Source organism: Pimephales promelas, chromosome 25, assembly GCF_988280905.1.
Source record: "Pimephales promelas chromosome 25, fPimPro1.hap1.1, whole genome shotgun sequence".
Classification (NCBI taxonomy): domain Eukaryota; kingdom Metazoa; phylum Chordata; class Actinopteri; order Cypriniformes; family Leuciscidae; genus Pimephales; species Pimephales promelas.
This window is the reverse complement of record NC_142793.1, coordinates 24,167,828-24,192,877: the sequence shown is the minus strand read 5'-3', so window position 1 is coordinate 24,192,877 and position 25,050 is coordinate 24,167,828. Positions and strand designations below refer to the sequence as shown.

Here is a 25,050-nt window from a genome sequence, read left to right as displayed (position 1 = left end):
AACAATTAACTTCATTCAAAGAGAAAACAAGGTTATTTTTTTACTCGGTTTGCAGATATTTGTTCTTGTTTTTAGCAACAAAAATATATATATTAAAAAAAAAATAGAAAATAAGACTTAATATTCTGTCTTGAATGCTTGATTCTAATTGATCAGTCGAGTCATTATAATAAAATATAATATGTTATTAATATAGTATTTTTTTATTACTACTTGACTGTAAGTGGTCAGTGGTGTCATAAAAAAACAATAAAATATATTTTATTAATATAGTGATTTTTATAAATGCTTGACTATAAGTGGTCAGTGGTGTTAGTATAATGAAATATAATATTTCATTAATATTGTAAATTTTATTACTACTTGATTATAATCAGTCAGTGGTGTCATTACAATAAAAAAAACATAATAAAATATAATTTATTAATATGCCGGTAGTCATTTTTTATTACCACTCTATTGTAATCGGTCACTGGTGTCGTTTTGGAGTAACATTTTTCTAAATTAAATAAATATTACTAGAAATAAAACAATACGCCGTGTAATTTAGCATCTCCAGTAAATGTATTTCGATTGAAGAATGTTTTGATATTTGTTCTGGAAACTCTGTGGAAGAACATCATACAGTAGTTTTTCAGTGTAATGATTCTCGTTAGGAAACTACAGTAATCACAATGACACTGATGAAGATCTGGCGTTTAACTCGTGTGTGTGTGTGTGTGTGTGTGTGTGTGTGTGTGTGTGTGTGTGTGTGTGTGTGTGTGTGTGTGTGCTGCTGATCTGCAGTTGAGGAGCGTCAGCACCAGATGTCTCTCCTGACTCTCACTTCAGCACTTTATATGAGTGTGTGTCAGTCTGAATGAGTTTAATCACAGCTGCTGTGAGGGAAACTGAGACTGATGGGAATACACAGAGACAAATCAATGATTAAACCATTTATGTCCATCACCCTAAAAATAGGCGACCGCTCAAGACCACATTCACAGGTACAGTTCAACATGCATATACAATTTCAAATAATAGTTTATTGCCATGCATTTTAAATGGCATGTATTTTATAATGCATACTGTAAATATTGTGCAATTGAAAGTATAATATTTAAAATATCCATTAATATAATTTGAATCTTTTTTTTATAATTTACATTTCTAAATATAGTTTTAGTATTTTTAAAATATTATTAAAAAAAGTCAAATGTTGAAAAAATATATATTTTTTTTTTTTTGCAAAATAAGAGCATGTTTAATAGTGATCAAAGAACGGAAAAAATAAAAAATATATATTTCTATGATTTTCAAGCTTCCGAGAGAACTGAATCATCTCTATAAAGCTTGTGAAAGTAGCTGATGCTGTTTATTAAACCTTTGGTTTGCCAGTAATATGATATATGAGACATTAAGTTATGAGTCTCGCAGAAAAAAAGGAAGACTTTAATTGTGTGTGATGAGATTATAGTTTAACCTCATGACACAGACTGTTATCTCTAATGGGCCGAACACTGAGTTACAGCGGAATAAAACTCCTCGAACAACAGCATCTAATGCTCCGTAAGTGTTTATTGATTTTCTTTTATTACTCTTGTAACAATCTTTATATTGTTGTTATAGGCTACATTAAACTCGGCTAACAAAAATATGTTCACATTTTGCTAACATTCCAATTAAGTTATCAGAACGTTATTTCTGAATGTTCTCTGAACTCTATTCTGCCTTGAATGTTTGTTGGTTTAGTGATGCGATTTAGGGAACATGAACATTCCATTTTAGAGTTCTGCAAACATTGTGGGATGTTACTTTTGAATGTTCTACAACGAACGTTCTATTGCCGTTGACAGAAGTTCTGAGAGCGTTTGGAACCCTTAACGTTAGTTGTTGTAATGCAGTGCCGTTCACTGTAACGTGACTGAAGTTGGTATTTTTGTCTTGTTAATTTCACAGTTAAGTAGTTTTGTTCCAGGTCTCCAGATTGACTGATCCACGCGTGCTGTTTAAGCGTCGCGTCAGAAGCGATCAGAGATCAGTCGCAGTCGGGGACGCGCACATCACACGCTGCTTTTAGTATCATCACGCGCGCACCCGCGGCTTTATCTGTCCGCTTCTCGGTTTTTTAACGCGCGCACGTGTCTCCATGCGGTCCGCGTCACTGAGCGAAAAGCGCGTTGTAGCATCGGCTCGCGTCGCGTTGAGTCTCGGTGCTCTCTCGTCAGTCATGAGCTCCTGCGACCGGACACTGACTCTGCTGACCGCTGCCCTCCTCATACACGGTACCGGGACATTTACACTCACTGTTTATGTTATGTTATGTTATGTTATGTTATGTTATGTTATGTTATGTTATGTTATGTTATGTTGGTGTACAAAGGCAGTACTGATACATTGGTAGCATCATTAATTAAGCCTATAAAGGCTATACTGTAACGTTACATGATACTTCAAAGAATACCATGTCACTGCTATCAAAGTATCATTACTTAGCCTAATCAAAAAAGGTGGAATCTATCCATCCATCCATCTATTTGTTTATTTATGCATTTATTTAAATCTCCTGTGAGTTTTGTTTCTGTAGAGTTTGAACTAAAGTAAGCAGATGTTTTATCACCCTGCATTTGTTTCTGCGTGTGTGTGTGTGTTTTCTAAAGATCTTGGAACTGAAGCAGGTTTGTTTCCACCCACAGATCCTCTCCAAAATGACTGTGATCATCATGTTTTTAATAACCTGATTCTACTAGATCTCAATTGATTTCCATTGAAAGTAAAGCTCTGAAAGACTCAGCAAACAGTGTCACTGTCCTTTGACTTTGTTTTGCTCTCAAACCTTTTTTTTTACAGTCTATGTTTCCAACCGTCTGACTGATTTCAGTCATTGTTCTGTGATTTGTTCTTGTGACCTTAACTTCTCGATTGAATATTCATATTCACCCTGCAGGAAACGATTGATAGATTTTGCAGTTTGACAGCTGATGGTTATGTGTTGTGTGTCGTGTATTGTGTGTTGTGTCGTGTCGTGTGTCGTGTGCGGGTCAGACAGTATCTTGGGGAACACTCAGTGTAATTGAACCTTCTCAGTCAATTAAAGCTTCTTCATTTAAAAGCCGCCCAATCTAGCGAGAGCTTCACCATCAGTCCTGAGAAGACTTAACTAAACAGTCTAAAGCTGAGAATTCTGGGATACATTCAGACAGAATTCGAATTTGATTATTTTAATGTGTTCGTTAAATGCTTCTGACAGTCGAACTCGTCCAGATAAGAACCGGTTTGAGGATCTGGATTTGGTGGTTTAAAACTGAAAAATAGGTCAAGAATTGTGTGTTTGTGGTCAGTATAAAAAACAATATGTCAATGGAAAGTCCCCATAAAACATTTAAACCCAACGTGTGTGTGTGTGTGTGTGTGTGTGTGTGTGTGTGTGTCAGTCTCTCTGCAGGGCGAGCACCAGCGACGGCTTTACAAAGACTTAATGAGAAACTACACCCCTCTGGAACGACCCGTTTATAACGACTCGCACTCGCTCACTGTGCACTTCAGCTTCAGTCTGATGCAGATCATGGACGTGGTGAGTAAACACACACACACACACACACACTTCAATCAGAACTTTGGACAGGGCTTGATTTTACACATTAGGGTTCGATTGGAAGGTGAAAACTGAGCTATGATGTTACTGGTTGATAGTATTTTGCCCCGTCTACTTGGATTTTTTTTAATGCATTTCAGACAGAAATTCCTAATTTAATATAAAAACAGAATGTGATTATCATATTAAATTATGTTTTATAAACAGTTCGGGCGGAACACGTTCAAATGATCTGCGGAGGCCAATGTACATGTATATACGCAGCCGACTCGCCTATGAATATAGGAAAATGGTGAAATTTGGCACACTTGTAGTGATAGTCATGAATAGTAATCTGACCAATTTTGGACTCTATAGCGCCACCACCAGTTCAGAAATCCACTTTTCTAACTTTTGAACCCCTTTGATCAAGAAAAATCAAAATTAGTTCACCTGATTGCTCTCTTCGTGCTGATCACATTCCAGATTGTGTCAGATGATCTTTGGACCAATCTGCACAGACATGATTTTTATTCATATTTGTTCAAAATGTAGGATGTTTCAAACTTAACTAGGTTGACCCGAAATTGGTTCTTGGCCAAACTTTGATCAATCGAAACCAAAATTGGTAGGTTTCATCTGAACCATGATCTGAGGGGTTGTGCCAAATTTGGGAACAGCGCCACCTACAGGTCATGAGATCTGAAAAACGTATTTTTTTGCCAATAACTTTTGAACAGTTTTTCAGAAAATCCTAATGCACTCCGTGGGTCCTAACCGAAATTATATTATTGAATTGTTTGATGATATTAAGATGAATATTCAGTTCTGTCTGAACATCTTAAACCAGCCTAAGCTGGTTTGCTGGTCTTTGCTAGCCTGGTCTGGCTGGTCTGTTTAATGGTTTCAGAAGGGGTTTGGGCACTTTTTATTCAGAAGGTATCTGTGGTGAGTGAAAAACCTCACAAAAATATCAGATATGAATAGATAATTGGAAATGAGCAGTTTGTCAGATCGAACACAAATGTTTATATTATTTAGATCATTTCAGCTAAGACTTCTGTTATTTACATTCAGACTTTTTTATCCAAAGCAACCTAAAATTTAGGAATCCAACAAGGTTGCAATGCTTTTGCTTTTGGTTGCAATACAATCTATATTAGGTGGCTGAGGAAAGTGTGTGTGTGAATTTGAATATTAATGAGATAAATGAAGTGGATCTGTTGACAGAGCTCATGGAGGAGAAGGTCTCTCTCTCTATTGCTCACTGTTGTCTCACTCCATCGCTCGACTACATAATGAGTGTATGATGAACTCATTAATGCTGGCTGCTAGCCTGTGTTTAAGGAGCTCACGCTAATATGAAAACGATAACTCACATTTGCTTAGGTTTGAATTGCTGGCAAACATTGGGATTCACTCAGTTGAGTCTGGAGGAGTGTGTGTGTATGTGTGTGCTTTGATGTTTGCAGGCTATAACCGTGACGCGTGTGTGTATTCGGATGAGCGTGCGTGTGTGTGCTGGAGATCTCAGCTGTGTTATGGCTGATGTTTTCAGCTGTTCTGATGCGATTCAACAGCTGTTTAACCACCTCACAAACAGACTACCATTACTTCACTCTCTCTGTTTTTCTACTTCTAGTTACATATATATCTAATTGTAACTTGATTTTTGTATAAAATTTTATATATTATTAATTTTTCCAAAATTATTGTGTTATTCAAAATAATTATATGCTTTTACCTGAATTTATTTATTTAATTATTCATGCATGTACGCTAATTTTTATTGAGTCTATATTTTTATATATATACGTTTTATATTTATGTGATTTATTAAAAGTTATATTTATTTTATTTTAACATTTATATATGTAAATTAAATTTTTTTATTGTATTTTTTGTGTATAAAATGTTTTTACCAAAATTATTTTATATTAAAGTATATTCGAAATGATTCTAATATTTTTTTATTTACTTGTTTGTTTATATTTTATTGCAATATTTCTTAATATAACCTAGTTGTATGTTATTTTTTTATTTTATGTTTATTTATTTAGCCAAATTTATTTAAATTATGTATATTGACCTGAATTTATTAATTCATTCATTTAATCTCAAATATTTTTTATTATTTATTTATTACATTTTGTAAATAATAGTGATGAACGATGAGAGTGCTAATGATGTGTTGTCAGATATTGAAGTTCACATCTATTTGTGAAATACACACTTTGATTAAGAACTTTCCACTCTCTGATGGAGCATTTGATGGAAATGAAAATCCATTTAGAGTTGGAGAAAGAGCCATGTCAGTTTCCAATCGAGATCTACACGAGCACAACTGAACCCATCTATCTGACATCCAGACGTCTAAGTCCTGCAATCTTTTATAATGAGAGATCTGCAACCTATTTCATGCAGATTTCACAGCCACTGATCCGGTTGCGTGATTCGCAGTGATTATTTTTGCTATTTCTGAAAGCCTGTCCTGAAAATACACCTGACGCCACGACACCTGCTCACATCACAGCAGAGAAACCCTGCTTTTCTAATCAAACACTCAAGAAGTACATAAACCAATGATGTCAGACGCCTCTTGAGCTCAAGCAGAGGGAAAGCCATGATTTACATCCGCTCCTTAAATAAGCTGTATATTACGACGCAATCTCCCTGACATTTAGAGTCGATCTCAAGCGCTTTATGGCGTCCGAAGATGACGGCTGTTCTCTCTTGTGTTTTATTCCCAGGATGAGAAGAACCAGGTCCTGACAACCAACATCTGGCTTCAACTGGTAAAACTCACTGACTCTTCCTATCATGTGACCGCCCACCATATACTGAGGTCATTTACATTACATTTATTTCAGATGTAAAAGAAACGGTAACTGGTCGTGTTACAGTTCATAAATTAATTTTAGGGTCTTGATGTTTGTCAATAATATGAAATATTTAATCTGGAAAGGACAAAACAAACGATAATGAATGAACCCAAAAGGTTCCATATAGATTACAAAGGGTTATTGTTATTGAACTTAAAAAGGGTTCTGTATAGAACCTTTTAGGGGTTCCAAATATGTAGCGCTGATAGAACCTTTTCTTCTAAGAGTGTATATTAAAGATCAGCCATCTCTAGTGTGAGTAGTTATTGAAGTGTTGGACTCGTGCCACTTTATACATTTTTGATCATATCTTGACCCATATTGGATTAAAATACGGCTCCGCCTGCGTTCGGCTGCATTAGCAAAATGAAAGAGATTATTACTGAAAAGATGAAGATGGATGGAGGAACACAATAAAAACCAAAATCAAACATAGGAGTCTTAAAGGAGTAGTTCACTTTTCTGATAATTTACTCACCCCCATGTCATCCAAGATGTCCATGTCTTTCTTCCTTCAGTCGAAAAGAAATTAAGGTTTTTGATGAAAACATTCCAGGATTTTTCTCCATATAATGGACTTCAATGGGAACCAAACGATTCAAGGTTTCAGTGCAAACTGTTCAAAGGACTTTAAACGATTGCAGACGATGAATAAGGGTCTTATCAATCGGCCATTGAAAAAAATAAATAACAAAGTTTAAGTTTTATAAGCTCAAATGCTCGCCTTGCTCTGTTCTGTGTGACTCTCCTGTTCAAACTCGTTCATCAAAATGAACGAATCTTTTCCCGAGTCAACTCATTCATTCCGTTCGTTGAATGAACCAAATGACACGAAAAAAGATTTTTTCATTTTGATAAACGAGTTCGAACAGGAGAGTCAAACTGTTCAAAGTGCAAAACGCGCATCACAGAACGCAAGGCGACCATTTGAGCTTATAAAACTTAAACTTTTTATAAGTGAGCGATCGTTTTGCTTGATAAGACCCTTATTCATCGTCTGGAATCGTTTAAAGCCATTTGAACAGTTTGCACTGAAACTGTCTTTTGGACCTTGAACCGTTTGGTTCCCATTGAAGTCCATTATATGGAGAAAAATGCTGGAATGTTTTCATCAAAAACCTTCATTTCTTTTCGACTGAAGAAAGAAAGACATGGCAGGGAACTACACTAACCTTTTCCACTGGTGGCACTTGCGCTACTAACTTTTTCAGTTACTGGCGCAAAACATGATTTGGTCGCACAAATTATTTATAGTAAGCCGCACTCTGGATAGTAATGAATAATAATGAAACTGCATTAGGGGTGGAACGGTACAGAAGTCATGGTTGGGTCGGGTTCATACCTTGGTTCAGACATCCAGACGGTTCGGTACGATTCGGTACAATGGAGTGAAAAGCAAAACAAAAATGCAGAAGGCATTTTTATAAATGTCTCGTATTTTTTAAGTTGTTTAAGTTTTATTAATAAACGCATAGAACCAGTTTATTTGTAGTGCACTGACAATAGTTTTATATAATTAGTTTATTAATTAAATTAATAAAAAGACAAAATGACCTTGATATATGTTTGGTAATTGTACTTGAATGAATGTAAAATTAATTTGCAATATTTCAGATCAATATATTTGTTTTCCTTAATTTTAACTAACCCTAACTTTATTCTCATCTGAATTATAAATACATGATTTCTGTATAAAATAATTACCATTAAAACGCGTTTGATTTTCTTTTATAATCAACGTAGAATCATACGCAGGACTGTTGGAAAGCTGTGATGACAATAAAATGATAGCTTAAATATATCTATGGTTGTTTCTGTTCCACAACATTTTGTATGTCATGTTTGGGGTGTGGGATGAAGAGAGGGATATTTTCAGTAATTATTTAATAAAACATTTAATTTATCTTAAGTGTGTAATATTAGCCAATCAGGTGTCTTGACGCGAATCACGCGATTATGATGAAAAAACTAACGTTAGTCTAAAAAACTGCTAGTGATAACGTTAGTCGATGGCAATATCAGCGCGAGCAATATAATGAGTTAGCTCATGGCAGAGTTTATCAGCCAAACACCAGACCGCAAATCTACCTTTGGTGTAGGAAGGAAGAGACACGGTGTCTTGCATCTCTGCGTCTTTTTCCTGCCGCCATGCAGGCTCAGATGGTAGCCTATATGATTATGATTAGCATGCCTATTATAAAGACACAAACCTTTTACCATCATGTCATTTGAATAATATGCGCGCGATAGAGAGAGAGAGCAAGACAGCGCTTGTGTTGTGTGAAGACGTGATAGTGCGCGCGCGGCTCTCTCTCTCTCTCTCTCGTTTGCGCCCTGTCAAACGCATCAGTCATTCTACTCTACAACACTCACCGCGATCAAAAAAGACTTTGGCGGGACAAAAAGCGGACGATCCGACAGGTTTTAGAAGATTAAATACAACCCGAAAGAAACTAAAAAAAAACAGACCCGTCAAAATAGTCAGTGATACATTTGCGACCCATTAAAAATTAGGGTCGCAATGGGATTTCAAAAGGTCGCATATGCGACCATTTTGGTCGCAGTGTAGTTCCCTGCATGGACATCTTGGATGACATGGGGGTGAGTAAATTATCAGCAAAGTTTTTTGAAAAGTGAACTACTCCTTTAATATCCTCCTATAATTCGGCTGTGTTAAACACCGCAAACGAGACGCTCAATGTTTTACAGTTTATGAGCGAGAGGATTTGATAGTTCACTCGCAGCTCTAGGCATCACGACATTTACTAGCATTTACTCTCGTTTATTTATTTTTTTACTTCTTCCTTTTATATGTAGAACATATGTTTAAGGGGGAAGAAAAATGCATTTCCAGTCTTAAAACTCTTTAGGCCTATACGAGACTCTTCAGATGACATTCAGTGAGGACTTTCAGAAGGACGTTCCCCGAGGCGTGTGGTTTCTCCTGTCAGCGGTTTCTGCTCTAAACACCCGCACTCGTTTAATTAGCCGGTTATCGTCGCTCTGCGCAGAAGAACAGCAGGATGCCCTCAGTCTTCATGAAGATTGGAAGCCGCTAACACAGCAAAGTCTCTGTAATCGCTCTCTGATGCTTTCCATTCATGCGGCGCAGGTTATTTCCCATCCGGAGCGACGACACACACACACACGAGACGCCTTTACAGATTCATCCATGGCCTCAAATACTCTTTAATCAACGTTTGCTCTTCTGTGCTCGACAAAAACTCTGTGTGTGTGTGTGTGTGTGTGTGAAAGAGAGAGTAATAATCATACACACAATGTCCCGGAGATTGAATAAATGCAAAGAAGTCCTGTCTTTCCAAATATAATAAATAACTGTGTCTGATTGGTTCAGTCTCTACAAGTATAACTTTAGTGTTTTCATGCAAACTCCACTCTTCATTTCATTAGTAGATGTAAAAACGCAGTTGTGTGTGTCCCAGCCGAGTGGATCTAAGCGTGTAGGAGGACGGATTCACGTCTGAAAGAGCAACACACACACACACTGAAGCTGAGGTTACGCTGAGGAAACGGGATTAAACACCCCTACGGTCTCCAAGAAAGCCAGATTCATGCGCTTTCTTCCACATTTACTCAAAATAACTGCGTTTTTCCCAGCATGCCTTCAGAGACAAAAGCCACTGCGTGTGCGAGCCTCTTTAATAAACACCGCAGACCTGGGTTATTTCATTAGATGTGATATTAAAGCAGAAATCACATTATTTCTCAGGTCAGATGTCACATGACCCACCGGTCAGGAATCCAATGCAATAGATCTTACCGAGAAGTTTACGACTTTTATATTAAACGGAGTGGGGTAAGATGTGTCGTCCCTATAATGAAGGACTGTGTGCAATTTCTCTTGTAACTAAAAAAGCTACCAAGGATCTTTTTGTAAATCTATCATTATTTTAAATGTAAGTTAATAATCTACAGCTAAATCGACTAGTTGTGTTGAATTAAGTTCATCATTAATTTTAAATTTAATTTTAAAATGACATTTTTTAAGTTAAGTCCGTATTTCGATTTAACATGTATTTTAAGTGTATTAAAATATAGCAACAATGATTAGAACAGGGTAATTCTACTAAATCCGAAGAACCATCAAATAACCTTTTAATTTTTAAAGCAGTAAATGTGTCTGACTTCATGTGTGTGTCGCAGTATTGGACCGACTATTATCTGCAGTGGAACACCAGCGATTATCCCGGCGTCAGCACGGTTCGATTCCCAGACTCCCTCATCTGGAGGCCGGATATCCTGCTGTATAACAGGTACAAGAGACAGATCCCTAAGCCGGTTCCCAAAACCGGATCCTGAAGCCAGATCCCAAACCCGATCCAATTAGATCCCAAACCCTGATCCCAATTCCGGATCCCAAACCCCGATCCCAAAGCTGGATCACAAACCCCAATCCCAAGGCCTTATACCAAAGCCCAATCCAAACCCCGATCCCAATGCCGGATCCCAAACCTTGATCCCAATTCCGGATCCCAAACCCCGATCCCAAAGCTGGAATCCAAACCCCGATCCCAATGCTGGATCCCAAACCCTGATCCCAAAGCTGGTTCCCAAACCCCAATGCCCGATCCCAAAGCCGGTTCCCAAACCTCAATCCCAAGGCCGGATCCCAAAGCCCAATCCAAACCCCGATCCCAATACCGGATCCCAAACCCTGATCCCAAAGCTGGTTCCCAAACCCCAATGCCCGATCCCAAAGCCGGTTCCCAAACCCCAATCCCAAGGCCGGATCCCAAAGCCCAATCCAAACCCCGATCCCAATGCCGGATCCCAAACCCTGATCCCAAAGCTGGTTTTCAAACCCCAATCCCAATGCCCGATCCCAAAGCTGGATCCCAAACTCGAATCCTAAACCCCGATCACGATTCAAACCCTGATCCCAAAGCCGGATCCCAAACCCGATCACGATCCCAAACCCCGATCCCAAAGCTGGATCCCAAAATCAGATCCCAAAGCTAGATCCCCAAGCCGGATCCCAAACCCAATCACGATCCAAACCCCCTTTTGGAATCCCGATCCCAAAGCCAGATCCCAAACCCCGATCGCAGTTGGAAGAAATCCAAGAACCTGTTTTATGCTTTTTCCCATGTTTATCTTTCTTTAGTGTGTAATGTTGCTGTTTGAGCATGAAAACGTTCTTCTCTATATCGCAGTCAGTGTTTCTGAACTCATTGTAGTCTTGAGATTCTCCCCGGAACCAACACGTCACAATATTCCTCGTTATAACTTATAATAATTCATACGCAGAATAAAGCAAGCAGGAAAACCTGTTCTAGTAGAGCCTGAAACACATCAAGACTAATATATGGCCATTTTAATTATTGTATGCAAAAACATCTTTAAACTTTAATGTGGATCAGGTCAATCGAGTATGATCGATTCAATTGTATTTTTAAAATATTATTTAATAGCTATGATGCATCATCAAATAGCTTAAAAATCGGAAAGTTTGTAATTTTTTTGGATTTCTGTCAATTCCCGTCCCATCCAGGAGCGATAGCTACTCCGACTGTTTCCGAATGGATTGATTACAGTGATTTAAACACAAGCTAAGAAACTTAATGTGAACACAAGAGAAGATATGAAGAATGCTGGTCAATGCTGGGTTTGTTAACTCCTGTACAAACAGTGTTTATGATCAGACCACACTGATTATAGATTTATGTCACTGTAGAAGATGTTATCTCAGCTTTCGTCTCTTCTTGCACACGTTCCCTTCAGCTCTGTGTCGGAGAAGAGCGAGGAAGTTCAGTGAATGAGGGTTTGGCCTTTGATTGCTGTCATGGCTGAATCTCTCTCTCTCTCTCTCTCTCATCTTTGGCAGTTTTGTGGCTTCTTAAATAACTGTGATTTACTCCGCTGACTCCCGACTCGAGCCGCTCCTGGTTTATAGTTCTGTTTGTCCTGCTAAAGTTGCACGCTGATGCACTTCCAAACCTCCGCATGACCCGTCAAAAGTTTGGACACGTGCACTGCTATTTCAGTTTATTGCCAAGGCAACATTTCTAATTTTCGCTTAGTTTAAGTTGTTTAACTAATATTTATATTTAGTTTTATTCCAGCGTTATTTTAATTAGTTTTAGTTTTATTAAACAACAATAACCCTGGAATGATGTTGTGATCAAAGTGTGACACAAAAGAAAACTCTTCTTTGTCTGTGGTTTCTAACAGTGCTGATGAGAGATTTGACGCCGCATTTCACACCAACGTGCTGATCAACTCTTCTGGATACTGCCAGTACCTGCCGCCAGGTAAAATACTCACAAAACTCTCCATTTCTGCCTGTTATGATGATGGGATGAAGTCTTCATGTGGGTGTGTTAAGTTATCGTGCTTTCCAAGTCCTTCTGGGAATGTAAATTTAAAAATTCTATTTAAAAAAAGTTCCAAAATACATAGTTCCAAAATACCTAAAGTTGCAAAATACAGAAAGTTCCAAAATACCTAAAGTTTCAAAATACAGAAAGTTCCAAAATAAATAGTTCCAAAATACCTAAAGTTCCAAAATACATGGTTTTAAAAATATCTAGTTTCAAAATACAGAAAGTTCCAAAAGTACAGAAAGTTCCAAAATACATAGTTCCAAAATACCTAAATGTAAAAAATACCTAAAGTTTCAAAATACATGGTTTCAAAACATGTAACGTTCCAAAATACAGAAAGTTCCAAAAATACAGAAAGTTCCAAAATATGTAAAGTTCTAAAATACAGAAAGTTCCAAAAATACAGAAAGTTCCAAAATATGTAAAGTTCTAAAATACAGAAAGTTCTAAAATACTTAGTTCCAAAATACCTAAATCTAGTCCTATCTAATCCTATCTAGTTTCGAAATACATAGTTCCAAAATATGTAAAGTTCCAAAATACAAAAAGTTCCAAAATATGTAAAGTTCCAAAATACAAAAAGTTCCAAAATATGTAAAGTTCCAAAATACAAAAAGTTCCAAAATATGTAAAGTTCTAAAATACAGAAAGTTCTAAAATACTTAGTTCCAAAATACCTAAATCTAGTCCTATCTAATCCTATCTAGTTTCGAAATACATAGTTCCAAAATATGTAAAGTTCCAAAATACAAAAAGTTCCAAAATATGTAAAGTTCCAAAATACAAAAAGTTCCAAAATATGTAAAGTTCTAAAATACAGAAAGTTCCAAAATACTTAGTTCCAAAATACCTAAATCTAGTCCTATCTAATCCTATCTAGTTTCGAAATACATAGTTCCAAAATATGTAAAGTTCCAAAATACAAAAAGTTCCAAAATACAAAAAGTTCCAAAATATGTAAAGTTCCAAAATACAAAAAGTTCCAAAATACCTAAAGTTCCAAAATACATAGTTCCAAAATATGTAAAGTTTCAAAATGCATAGTTCCAAAATACCTAAAGTTCTACCTACCTACTCACTTCTGTCAATCTGCTGAACCGCTTCTATCCGCAGCGCCGCGTCTCCAGATTTATTCTCATCATCTTAGCCAAGGCTCGAAGTAAATCCTGAGTTTCCCACAGGTCATTGCCACATCATTGTTGCGCTGCTCACGTGCGCTCGTCTCCTAAACACGATCCACGAGACGTGACTCGAAGACGGCGGCGGGAACATTTATCCCTAGTGGAGTTAACAGGGTTCAGGGTGACCTTAACTTCCTGTCACCTGGAAAACACACACTTTCACCTCGGAGCGTGTCGTCTTGATTACTGTGAGGAAGCAGCCACCTGTCCACTGACAGAAATCAATACACACACACGAGTCTCAGCCTGAAGTGCAGAATGGGTTTGGAAGGCCTTCAGACTCCGAGTAATGAGGGACAAACTAGATCCACAGGAGTTTGACTTCAGAGGGAAGGATGTCTTTGGTCTTCTTCCGATATATGAGGAATTATTTTTGGCTATACTTTGGATTAACATATGCCCCTAAACATAAAAGTTCTTTATTGGCATTGATGAACCTTGAATATCCATAGAACCTTTCAATTCCACACAAGATTCTTCAGATATCTTAACCCTCATCCTTCCCTCGCTGGTCAAATTTTTTTTGTCCATAAACGTATTTAATTATATTTTGATAATATTTTTTTTTTACATTTTTTAATGCATTTTTTTTATTATTTATTTATTTATTTATTTTGCCTTTAAATTACTAGATTTGATCATGAAATAATAAACTTAAATTCAAAATAACTCACAATTTCATGCATAAACCTTTTAATTCAGCTCAAAATATCTTACATTGGGTGTCTTTGCCGACCTCTTGTGAAAAAGAATAATATAATATGATATTTCATGACTCTAGATGGGCTTATACCGCTGGGTCCTAAAGACAGTTTCTCTTCAGTGTGCATTCAGATGCACATGTTGACATTATAAAATCCATTTTCGGTAAAGTCGCTTTCCATTAATTCCTAAGGGGTCAAATTGACCCGCGGATTTGTTACTTTTTTAAATTTCAACCACAAAACTCCTCGAATCCATTAAAAATATATATTTTGTGTGTGTATTCATGGTTCAATTGCAACAAAAGACCTAGGGACTTGGACCCCTCTGATAAACACTCAATTAAAAAAAAAAAGGAAAGGTAAACGTTCTTAAACAACTGGTTCTTTTTTTCTTTTTCTGGTCGCTGTGTGTTGAAATAAACGTGACTTGTTCAGGGATCTTCAAGAGCACGTGCTACATCGACGTGCGCTGGTTCCCGTTCGACGTCCAGCGCTGCGACCTGAAGTTCGGCTCGTGGACGTACGGCGGATGGGCTCTGGACCTGCAGATGATGGAGGCCGACATCACCGGCTACATCGCCAACGGGGAATGGGATCTGGTCGGTGAGTTTCACACAGTCATGCTGGATCATTAACGTAATCATTAACCATGTTATTTAAGTGGGAATTTAACATATTGCAAGAAATAGCATGCTGGTATCATGGTAAATGCACTAAAACACATTATATTACCATTGGACAGTGTCCGGAACAGTTATTAATAATATTCGTAGTAGTATTATAGTATTTATTCATATTTTAAATAGTTTTAATTTAGTATATTTTCCACTTTCAAAGTTACACTTTTTTTTTTTACAAGTTTTAAATTTAGTTTTAGTAATTTTACTACAATTACAGTTTTAATAACTTTGTGTTTTGTCTTCTAAATGTATAATTAATTTTTATTTCATTTTTAGTCATTTTAGTACTTTTATCAATTTTAACAATTATTTTTATTCTAGTTTTAATAATGTTGTTTTTTTGTGAGTTGTATTCGTTTTTAAAAGTATAATTGTTTTTTTTTTTCAGTTTTAATTTTAGTAATTTTAGTACTTCAGATTAAATTAACCAATTTATTTGGATTTTAATTATACAGTTTTAATAATTTTGATGTTTTATTTATAATATTTTTTTTGTATAAATGTGCAATTCATTTTTATTCACTTTCATTTCAGTTTTAGTTCTTCAGTACTTTTAGTTCTTCAACTAAACAAAAAATATATTTTAATTTTAATAATTTTGTTGTATTTTGTACTTTTTATTAGTTTCTAAATGTCTATTTATTTTTTTATTACATTATTTCAGTTTGAGTAATTTTACTACAACTTCAACACATCTCATTTTTATATAGTTTCATTCCAATTCATGTAAATAATTTTGTTCATATATATATGTTTTTGTATTATTTGGTTTTAGGTGAGACGTGTGATTTGAGGCAGATGTTCAGACACACTGGATGGAAACAAACAGAAGTTTTACATAATAGCATCTGTCATCCATAATTTCATACACGCACACAAAGATGAAGCAGAGATTTCCTTCATAAGTGCATGTGAAATCATTCATCTGTAAATAAAGTCAGTATTTCACAAGATGCCCTGATATGTATATGACATTTCTGTCTTCCAGAACAATATGAGCGCCAGAAGCTGGAGAGAGTGCATAATTTCAGTGTTGCATAAAATAAATGATCAGAAAAATAATTATCTGGCCAACACGTGAAGATGAGACTTGGGGTCATAATTATTATAATCCTCAGGCTTGGATCAGGAATATTAGGATATAATATAAACTTTGAAATATCTTGGTATGATGTTTCTCTGTTCCTGTTCGTTCTGGTTTGAGTGCTGGCTCGTGATGGTCTGTTCGAGGCTGCTGATTGGATGGAACTCTGGCTAGGGTGTTGCTAGGCATTTTTTTAAGTTGCAACAGGTTGTTGCTATGCAGCTGATAGGGTGTTATGGGAGGTTGACAGGGTTTTGTTGTTGGTTTGCTGGGGTTAAATGGGTTGCTAGGGTGTTATTGGGAGGGGGGTAGACTGGGTGTTGCTATGGAGTTGCTAATGTGTTATGGGAGGTTGGCAGGGGGTTGCTATGATGTTGCTATGGGGCTTGACAGGATGTTGCTATGTGGTTGCTAGAGTGTTATGGGGGTTGCCAGGGTGTTGCTATGGAGTTGCTTGGATTATATGAGTGGTTGCTAGAGTGTTCCTATGCGGCTGCTAAGGTGTTATGGGGGTTGAGAGATTGTTGCTATGTGGCTGCTAGAGTGTCTTAAGGGTTGATGTTGGTTTGCTAGGGTTTTTTGGGTGGTTGCTAGGGTGTTGCTATCCAGTTACTAGGCTGTTATTGGGAAGGGGGTTGACAGGTTGTTGCTAAGGTGTTATGGGAGGTTGAAAGGGTGTTGCTATGCAGTTGCTAGGATTATATGAGTGGTTGCTAGAGTGTTCCTATGCGGCTGCTAAGGTGTTATGGGGGTTGAGAGTTTGTTGCTATGTGGCTGCTAGAGCATCATGGGGGTTGATGTTGGTTTGCTAGGGTTTTATGGATGGTTGCTAGGGTGTTGCTATCCAGTTACTAGGCTGTTGTTGGGAAGGGGGTTGACAGGTTGTTGCTAAGGTGTTATGAGAGGTTGACAGGGTGTTGTTATGCAGTTGCTAGGGTGTTTTGACCTGTGTGTGTGTGTGTGTTGTAGAGGTTCCAGGCAGGAGGAATGAGAAGTTCTACGACTGCTGTAAGGAGCCGTACCCTGACATCACCTTCACCGTGGTCATGAGGAGGAGGACGCTTTACTACGGGCTGAACCTCCTGATCCCGTGCGTGCTCATCTCCACTCTCGCCCTGCTGGTGTTTCTGCTGCCCGCCGACTCCGGGGAGAAGATATCTCTAGGTCAGACGCATGCAAAACACACACCTCTTTAATATGAGTAGTGAGATTGAATGAAGTGTTCTGCTTCTCAGATATCTCTCCTGAGGAAAGTCTGCTCTTGCTGATAAATGGGTTTGAGTTCAGCAAACAAGAGCTGCTGATTTTACAATACAAGAGCGTCTAATGCTCAGTGTGTGTCCTTAATTTCATGGTGTCTTAGTTCTGTGAGTGAGTTAGTGTGTGAGTGTGAATATTAATAAATATAAAATAATGGGATTTATTCATATACAGTACAATATACAAACCATTATACTGTGTGTATGTGTGTGTGTGTGTGTGTGTGTATATATGTGTGTGTGTGTGTTTTGCTATAGCATGCAGTGAACACCGATATTAACGTGTTTATCTGTCCTGTTCTTGTTGTTTTATGACAGGAATCACAGTGTTGCTGTCACTCACCGTCTTCATGCTCCTGGTGGCTGAGATCATGCCCGCCACGTCAGATTCTGTGCCTCTGATTGGTGAGTGGAGCTGTCAATCACAGCAGGGGGGCGGGGCTTGACAGTAATGAGTGGCTCAGATTGAGAGAAATGAGACCCTGAAAACCGAGATGCCGCACATTCATGGTTGTGCATCATTTACGAACGGGCCTGTTAGAAACCAGTGCAATCATTCGCCCTGAAACATGACATGTTATCTGTCTGTTCACTAACATCACAACCCATCCAATAACCTCAAACAAAAGACCATGTTACATGTTTTAGTAACCAAGTTTGTCTGGAATCTGTTTGACTTTCATGATTATCATGCTGTTGTCCCTTTACATTAATAGAGTATGAACTGCTGTCATGTGAGTTTATTATTTCAAAAGCAATAACAGCCATAAACATGAAATTAACATCACATAAAAAATCCTAATTTTAAATGCATCAAATGTTACCCTTATTTACCTTATTATATATTATTATTATTACTTTAAGTATTTACTTTAAGTAAGTATTACTTTATTTACTTTATTATATATTATTATTATGACTTATTATTACTTTAAGTCGATTTGGATATAAGCATCTGCTAAATGCATAAATGTAAGTGATAACTGGCTTGCAAAACTTGCAAACTATAAAAAGTAAATGGTAAATACAATTAGAATGAGATATTTGACACTTGTAGGACCAAAAACAGCATCACATGAGGGAATTGTGTGAGGAACAGATGCAAATTTAAGTTACTATTATTAACGTAATAATTCTACCTCCTCCTCCTGTGATAAATCCGTTTAAATAATGAGTGATTTTACCGTGACTCCTTCATTGTGCAGGACTGAGAGATCTCGAGGGGTCGGGATTAGAGTAGATTGGGTTTGCTGAAGCTTGACGTTCTGTAATGGCACAGTGTGTTTCTCACAGCTCAGACACACATCGCTGAAGATCTCATGAATGCTTCATCTACATGCAGGGATTGTTGTGTGTGTGTGTGTGTGTGTGTTTCAGCTCAATATTTTGCGACCACCATGGTGATTGTGGGTCTGTCCGTCATCGCTACAGTCCTGGTGTTGCAGTATCACTATCACGATCCCGACGGAGCCAAGATGCCACGATGGGTAAGAGAAATGCTCTCCGTCACTGTCACAAGCAGATTACTATTATTTTTTGTATTTTGTTTTTGTTTCATTATTAATATATTTTCAATTGTGCATATTTATTTTTTTTACTTTTTGCTACGTTTATTTATTTGTTTAAGTTTACCTTTTTTTAAAAACTTAATTTTTAATTTTGCTACTGTATATTCTGTATGGTTAATGTTATATATATATATATATATATATATATTAGGGCTGTGCAAAATTTAATTGCGATTAATCGCATCCAAAATAAAAGTCTGTGTTTACATAATATATTTGTGTGTGCTGTATAGAATTATATTGTATATATAAATACACACACATGCATGTATATATTTAAGAAAATGTGTTATTCATATATAAAATATTTATATTTATATAATATAGATTATTTATTTATAAATATATACAGAATTGAAGCGCAAATAATTCTTAAATATATACATGCATGTGTGTGTATTTATATATACAAAATAATTATATACAGCACACACAAATATATTATGTAAACACAGACTTTTATTTTGGATGCGATTAATCGCAATTAACTTTTGCACAGCCCTAATATATATAAATTTACCGGCTATAACATTAACCATACAGAATATACAGTAGCAAAATTAAAAATTAAGTTTTAAAAAAAAGGTAAACTTAAACAAATAAATAAACGTAGCAAAAAGTAAAAAAATACATATGCACATTTGAAAATATATTAATAATGAAATAAAAACAAAATACAAAAAATAATAGTAATCTGCCATTTGAAATTTTCTTCTAGAATGATCATTTTTATCAATCTTGTATATTTAAGTTCAGTAATTTCACTTAAATGGCAATGAAGATTACCTATTAATTGTCATTTAAGTGAAATTACTGAACTTAAATACACAAGCTTGATAAAAATGGTCATTCTAGAACAAAATTTCAAATTGCACTTAGAGGCTTTTGCATCTGAACTCTTCATATATATATATATATATATATATAAAATAATAAAAGTTAAGTTACAACAGTCTCTCTCACTCTGTACTAGAAGTGTTGAAGGTTAAAGTGTCTTTCCGAGCGCCGGTCGCCTCGTTCTAAGAGGACGTGCGACATGAATCAGAATCGATTCACACCAAATGCATGAGACTGGACACTAGAAAACAAACTGTGTGCAAATTTGTTTTCCAGGCACACTCTTAACCTAGCCAAGATGAAATATTAATTTCCATTTTTGCCTGAATAATATATGTCAGGCCTTCGTTGTGTAGAATGACAATGAATATTCAAACACCAATTAGGAGGAAGCCGCGTACGCCTCCAGAAAAGCCTACAGCGTTATGATGAGTCACCTGCATTGATTCAGTCATATTGACTCAGCGAATCTTTGTGAGTTATGCAAATAGTGCTCAAACAAACCAATCATGAAACACAGTAGTATTTGCATGCTTGAAATCGTTACTTCATTAGCTGTGTTTACACCACAGGAACTTTCCACCGGAAACTACGAACTTGTGGTGTGTTTCGAACACAGGAACCAGGGTCTAGATGAAGCTCCGGGTCAATATTTCCAAAGTTCAGGAAATTTCATGGGCGCTGGACATGCTGATTGGTTGACTCCATGCACCATTTTATTTCAACCATCATCTGTTGTGGTGCGTGCAGTAACAGTTGTTTGCTATTCGAATTAACAATAGACTTTAATACATTTCCCTCAGACCTGTTGCTGTCTGCATTTCCACCGTGGTCTAAAGTCCCGGAAAGATTAGGCTAATTAGTCCGGTGACGTAGGACTGAGCGCTACTTTACAATTCCCGCTTTTTTTTTTTTTTAAATTTAAACTATGTTATTCCCTTAACTAAGACAAGTTGATGCATACCTCTCTCGTTTCGGTGCGTACACTCAATCGCTCTGGCGCGCGGCGACACTTTGATAGCATTTAGCTTAGCCCAGTTCATTCATTAGGATTCAAGCAGAGATGAAGTTAGAAGTGACCAAACGCCTCCACGGTTTCCCTATTTAAATACAGTTACTCAACCAAGTGACACAAAATAAAACGTGGCACTTTTCTAAGCCGGTAAAATGGACAACTATAATGTATGGTGAAATAGCACTTCGACTTGGCGCAGTTATATCATCACTCCTGAAAAATCCTCTTCCATCTCTAAGGGACGTTAGGGGTATTGGGGACTTTTAGAAGGGGGAAATATTGACCCGGAGCTTCTTCTAGACCCTGATTCGTGTGGTCGAAACACTCCCAAAGTTCCTGCGGTAGAAACGCGGCCAATGAAAAGGTGCGAAAGCCCCTGTTGTTCCGGGGAATTTCGGTGGAAACGCGGCTATTCATGCTTGTGTTTTGTTGTCTAGACCCGCGTTCTCCTCCTGAACTGGTGCGCCTGGTTTCTCCGCATGCGCCGGCCCGGCGAGGAGCGGATCCGTCTGGCGTGTCATAACAAACATCCCCGGTGTGGGAGTGTGTCGAGCGTGGATCTGTCGGTCAGCCAGGGGGCGCTGCAGCCCAACAGCGGGAACATGCTGTATATCGGCTTCAGAGGGATGGAGGGCGGCCATTATGCTCATGACTCTCACGGCGTGCTCTGCGGGCGTCTCGTGGCATCTACTGAGGATGACGTGCTGTTGCCGGGGTCGGCGGTGCCGTCGCTAGGGGGCGGAGCTGGGATCAGAGGCGGAGTCAGTGGAGGTATCGTGGGTGGGGCTTTGGAATTGGAACTGGCCAAAATTCTGGAGGAGGTGAGGTATATCGCCAAACGATTTCGCGACCAGGATGAGGACGAGAACGTGTGTAACGAATGGAAGTTCGCGGCGGCGGTGATCGATCGTTTGTGCCTCATGGCGTTCTCTATTTTTACAATCCTCTGCACAATCGGGATCATGATGTCGGCGCCTAATTTCGTGGAAGCCATCTCGAAAGATTTCTTCACCTGATGCCTGACGTTCTTGCCGCTAGAACTTTGTCATTTTACGTTTTTTGTACATCGCTCAGAAACGACGAGATTCTTGTGTAATGGGAGTGCAAATGACATGCTAATTAGGGCTGAGCGAAATCACATTTATGCACTTTTTAATTGTCCTCATCTTATTAACGAGATGTTTTATTCCATTTCTTATTTAAACAAGCAGCGTTAAGGCCTGTTCAAACCAAGGACGATAACTAACAATAAAGCTAAAGATATCGTCCACAGCATAACTATAATGATAAAGATATCATCCACAGCATAACTATAACAGTAAAGATATCGTCCACAGCATGACTTTAACGATAAATATATCGTCCACAGCATAACTATAACAGTAAAGATATCGTCCACAGCATGACTTTAACGATAAATATATCGTCCACAGCATGACTTTAACGATAAAGATATCGTCCACAGCATAACGATAACAGTAAAGATATCGTCCACAGCATGACTTTAACGATAAATATATCGTCCACAGCATGACTTTAACGATAAAGATATCGTCCACAGCATAACGATAACAGTAAAGATATCATCCACAGCATGACTTTAATGATACAAATGTCGTCCACAGCATAACTATAACGATAAAGATATCGTCCACAGCCTAACCTACCCTATCTCACGACTAATTCGTACGAATTCGTACGAATGATTCAAAAGTGGCTAATTCGTACTAATTCATACGACCTCACTCGTACAAATTTGTACGATTTGTCTAAACCCACGTGACGGTTATGTTTAGGGGCGGGGTCAGGGGTAGGTCATTCATACGAATTCATACGAATTGGCTAATTCGTAAAATATGTACGAATTAGCTAAATCGTACTAATTCGTACGAGTAAGGTCGTACAAATTGTTACGAATTAGCCACCTCGTAAAATTCGTACGAATTCCCGTGAGATCGGGTTGGCATAACGATAACAGTAAAGATATCGTCCACAGCATAACTATAACAATAAAGATATTATCCACAGCATAACTATAACAATAAAGATATCTGCCCAGCATGACTATAAAGATAAAGATATCGTCCACAGCATAATCGATATCGCCCACAGCATAACTATAACGATAAAGATTTCGTCCACAGCATAACTATAATGATAAAGATATCATCTACACAGTATAAGTATGTTGATAATGGCACAGAGGAATGATATTGTTGGAATTGCTTTTTAGAACGATTTTTTTTCCAGCTGATGAACTATAAAAACATCGACTGCCAATCAGAATGCATCCTGCGAGGCAGATGCCAAAACTGAAGTGCACACTTATAATAAACAGAACGATATCGTCAACTGGTGTGGACACCAGTATACTTATCGTTATAGTTATCGTTCATGGTATGAACGGGCCTTTACTGTTAGTAAGTTTCATTTATTTCCATTTATGATTTCTTGTCAGAGAATCAGTTTCAACACGGATTTATCGATTTATTTGCATCACTTCAAAAGTCTGTGTGGCATTGTACACTTATTTAAACGTTTTAGTAAAATATGTGTAGGTAAATATTGCTGTAGATGTATTACATTTGTGCATATATATATATATATATATATATATATATATATATATATATGAAAATCATTAAATGTTAAACATACACATTAAACATTTTGAACCTGTTTGTCTGCATTGATTGAAATTATGGTTCTTCCAATTTTAGAGCAAGTATTGAGTTTATATATATATATATATATATATATATATATATATTGAAAGGTTGAAAAATAATCAATTTTGTTAATTATACTGCTCAGCCCTAATACCTTAACCCTTAATTGCTGGGATGTTGTTAATGCATAAATGAACTGACAGGACTCTATGACTAATGATTCATTATAAGATAAAGATGTTGGTTTGAGCTCAAGATTATTAATGTTAATGACTTACAAACAGCAATACAGGTTTTAATTGTGATATTTGTATGTTGGTTCTCTCTCTGTGTGACTAGGTGTGATTTCATGTGAGTGTTGAAATGAAGTTTGATGTGTTTTTGTTGTACAGCGGGGTCCAAAAGTCTGAGTCCACTAGTGAAATTGCTTATTTTTAATACATTCTAAATTAATCCAGCATTTTTAATTGCTAAATTATATTATCATCATAACAATTAAGTCATGTGTTAAAGTCAAACCAGTTTTGGGACCTGTCACATTATATTGTGTTGTTTGGTTGTTTTTCAGGCCTGATAGATTCACAAATGCTCTGTTTTACTTGAAATCACTTCGTCATTTGACTAATAAGCAGCACATAAATGCACTCTTATGTGAATTACAATACACAACTATTTGAGTCATTTTGTCTTCTGGAAAATCAGTTTTCCTTGTTGAACCTTTTATAGACCTTTCCCAACATCTCATTTTTCTTTCAGGTACTGGTTTGTGAACCCTGTATGAATAAATGTATTTTTCTATTAAAGTATTCTGTTTTATGTGTCTCAGAGGGTTTTGACGGAAAGCATTTCAGAAGCTTTTGCATTTCAAACCAAATCAAAGTTTGTCAAATGCACAACAATACTGCAGTTTTTTATCATAAGTGCTTTGTGTCTATTTATCAAAATGTTTATGTGAACTTTTAAAATATTTGCGTTTTTCTCCCAAGCTCGTGGCGCCATTTCAGAGCGCGGCCGACGGTTTTCGGCTAATATCTCCGCGAACACTCCACCAAAAATTACGAAACGCGTATGGGTTTGTTTAGTTCGGACAGTCGGTTCGAATGTCTCTTTCGAAAGGCCTCGGTCCGTTCTCCACTCGATAAAAACTTGGTGTCGAAACGTTGATTTTTCGCCGAGATATTTGCGATTTTCTCGCGAGCTCGTGGCGCCATTTCAGAGCGCGGCTTTTATTTTATTCATTTATTTATATTGTCTTTTATTTTGGTTCCAATTGT

The 25,050-nt window shown here is 37.1% G+C and overlaps 1 protein-coding gene across 2 annotated transcripts; it reads left to right on the top strand.

The window, feature by feature from the left end:
* The first annotated feature begins 9 nt into the window (after positions 1-9).
* On the top strand, positions 10-24,582 carry LOC120460396 (neuronal acetylcholine receptor subunit alpha-7). 2 transcript variants are annotated; one of them, XM_089127842.1, is made up of 10 exons: positions 10-986; positions 3,414-3,553; positions 6,304-6,348; positions 10,600-10,709; positions 12,628-12,707; positions 15,100-15,267; positions 17,398-17,592; positions 18,006-18,092; positions 19,065-19,174; positions 21,545-24,582. In XM_089127842.1, the coding sequence occupies exons 2-10, from the start codon at positions 3,458-3,460 to the stop codon at positions 22,121-22,123; spliced, it is 1,470 nt and encodes a 489-aa protein (XP_088983968.1). In that variant the 5' UTR covers positions 10-986; positions 3,414-3,457; the 3' UTR covers positions 22,124-24,582. The 2 variants fall into 2 exon arrangements, with proteins under 2 accessions (XP_088983968.1, XP_088983967.1); XM_089127841.1 differs by having other exon boundaries at positions 10-2,264.
* The last annotated feature ends 468 nt before the right edge of the window (positions 24,583-25,050 follow it).

Bases quoted from the DNA above. Each gene is read 5' to 3' on its own strand.
- LOC120460396 (XM_089127841.1), top strand. From the start codon at position 2,129: ATGCGGTCCGCGTCACTGAGCGAAAAGCGCGTTGTAGCATCGGCTCGC. The intron at 15,268-17,397 runs GTGAGTTTCACA...TGTGTGTTGTAG, and splicing joins CGGGGAATGGGATCTGGTCG to AGGTTCCAGGCAGGAGGAAT. The intron at 18,093-19,064 runs GTGAGTGGAGCT...TGTGTGTTTCAG, and splicing joins AGATTCTGTGCCTCTGATTG to CTCAATATTTTGCGACCACC.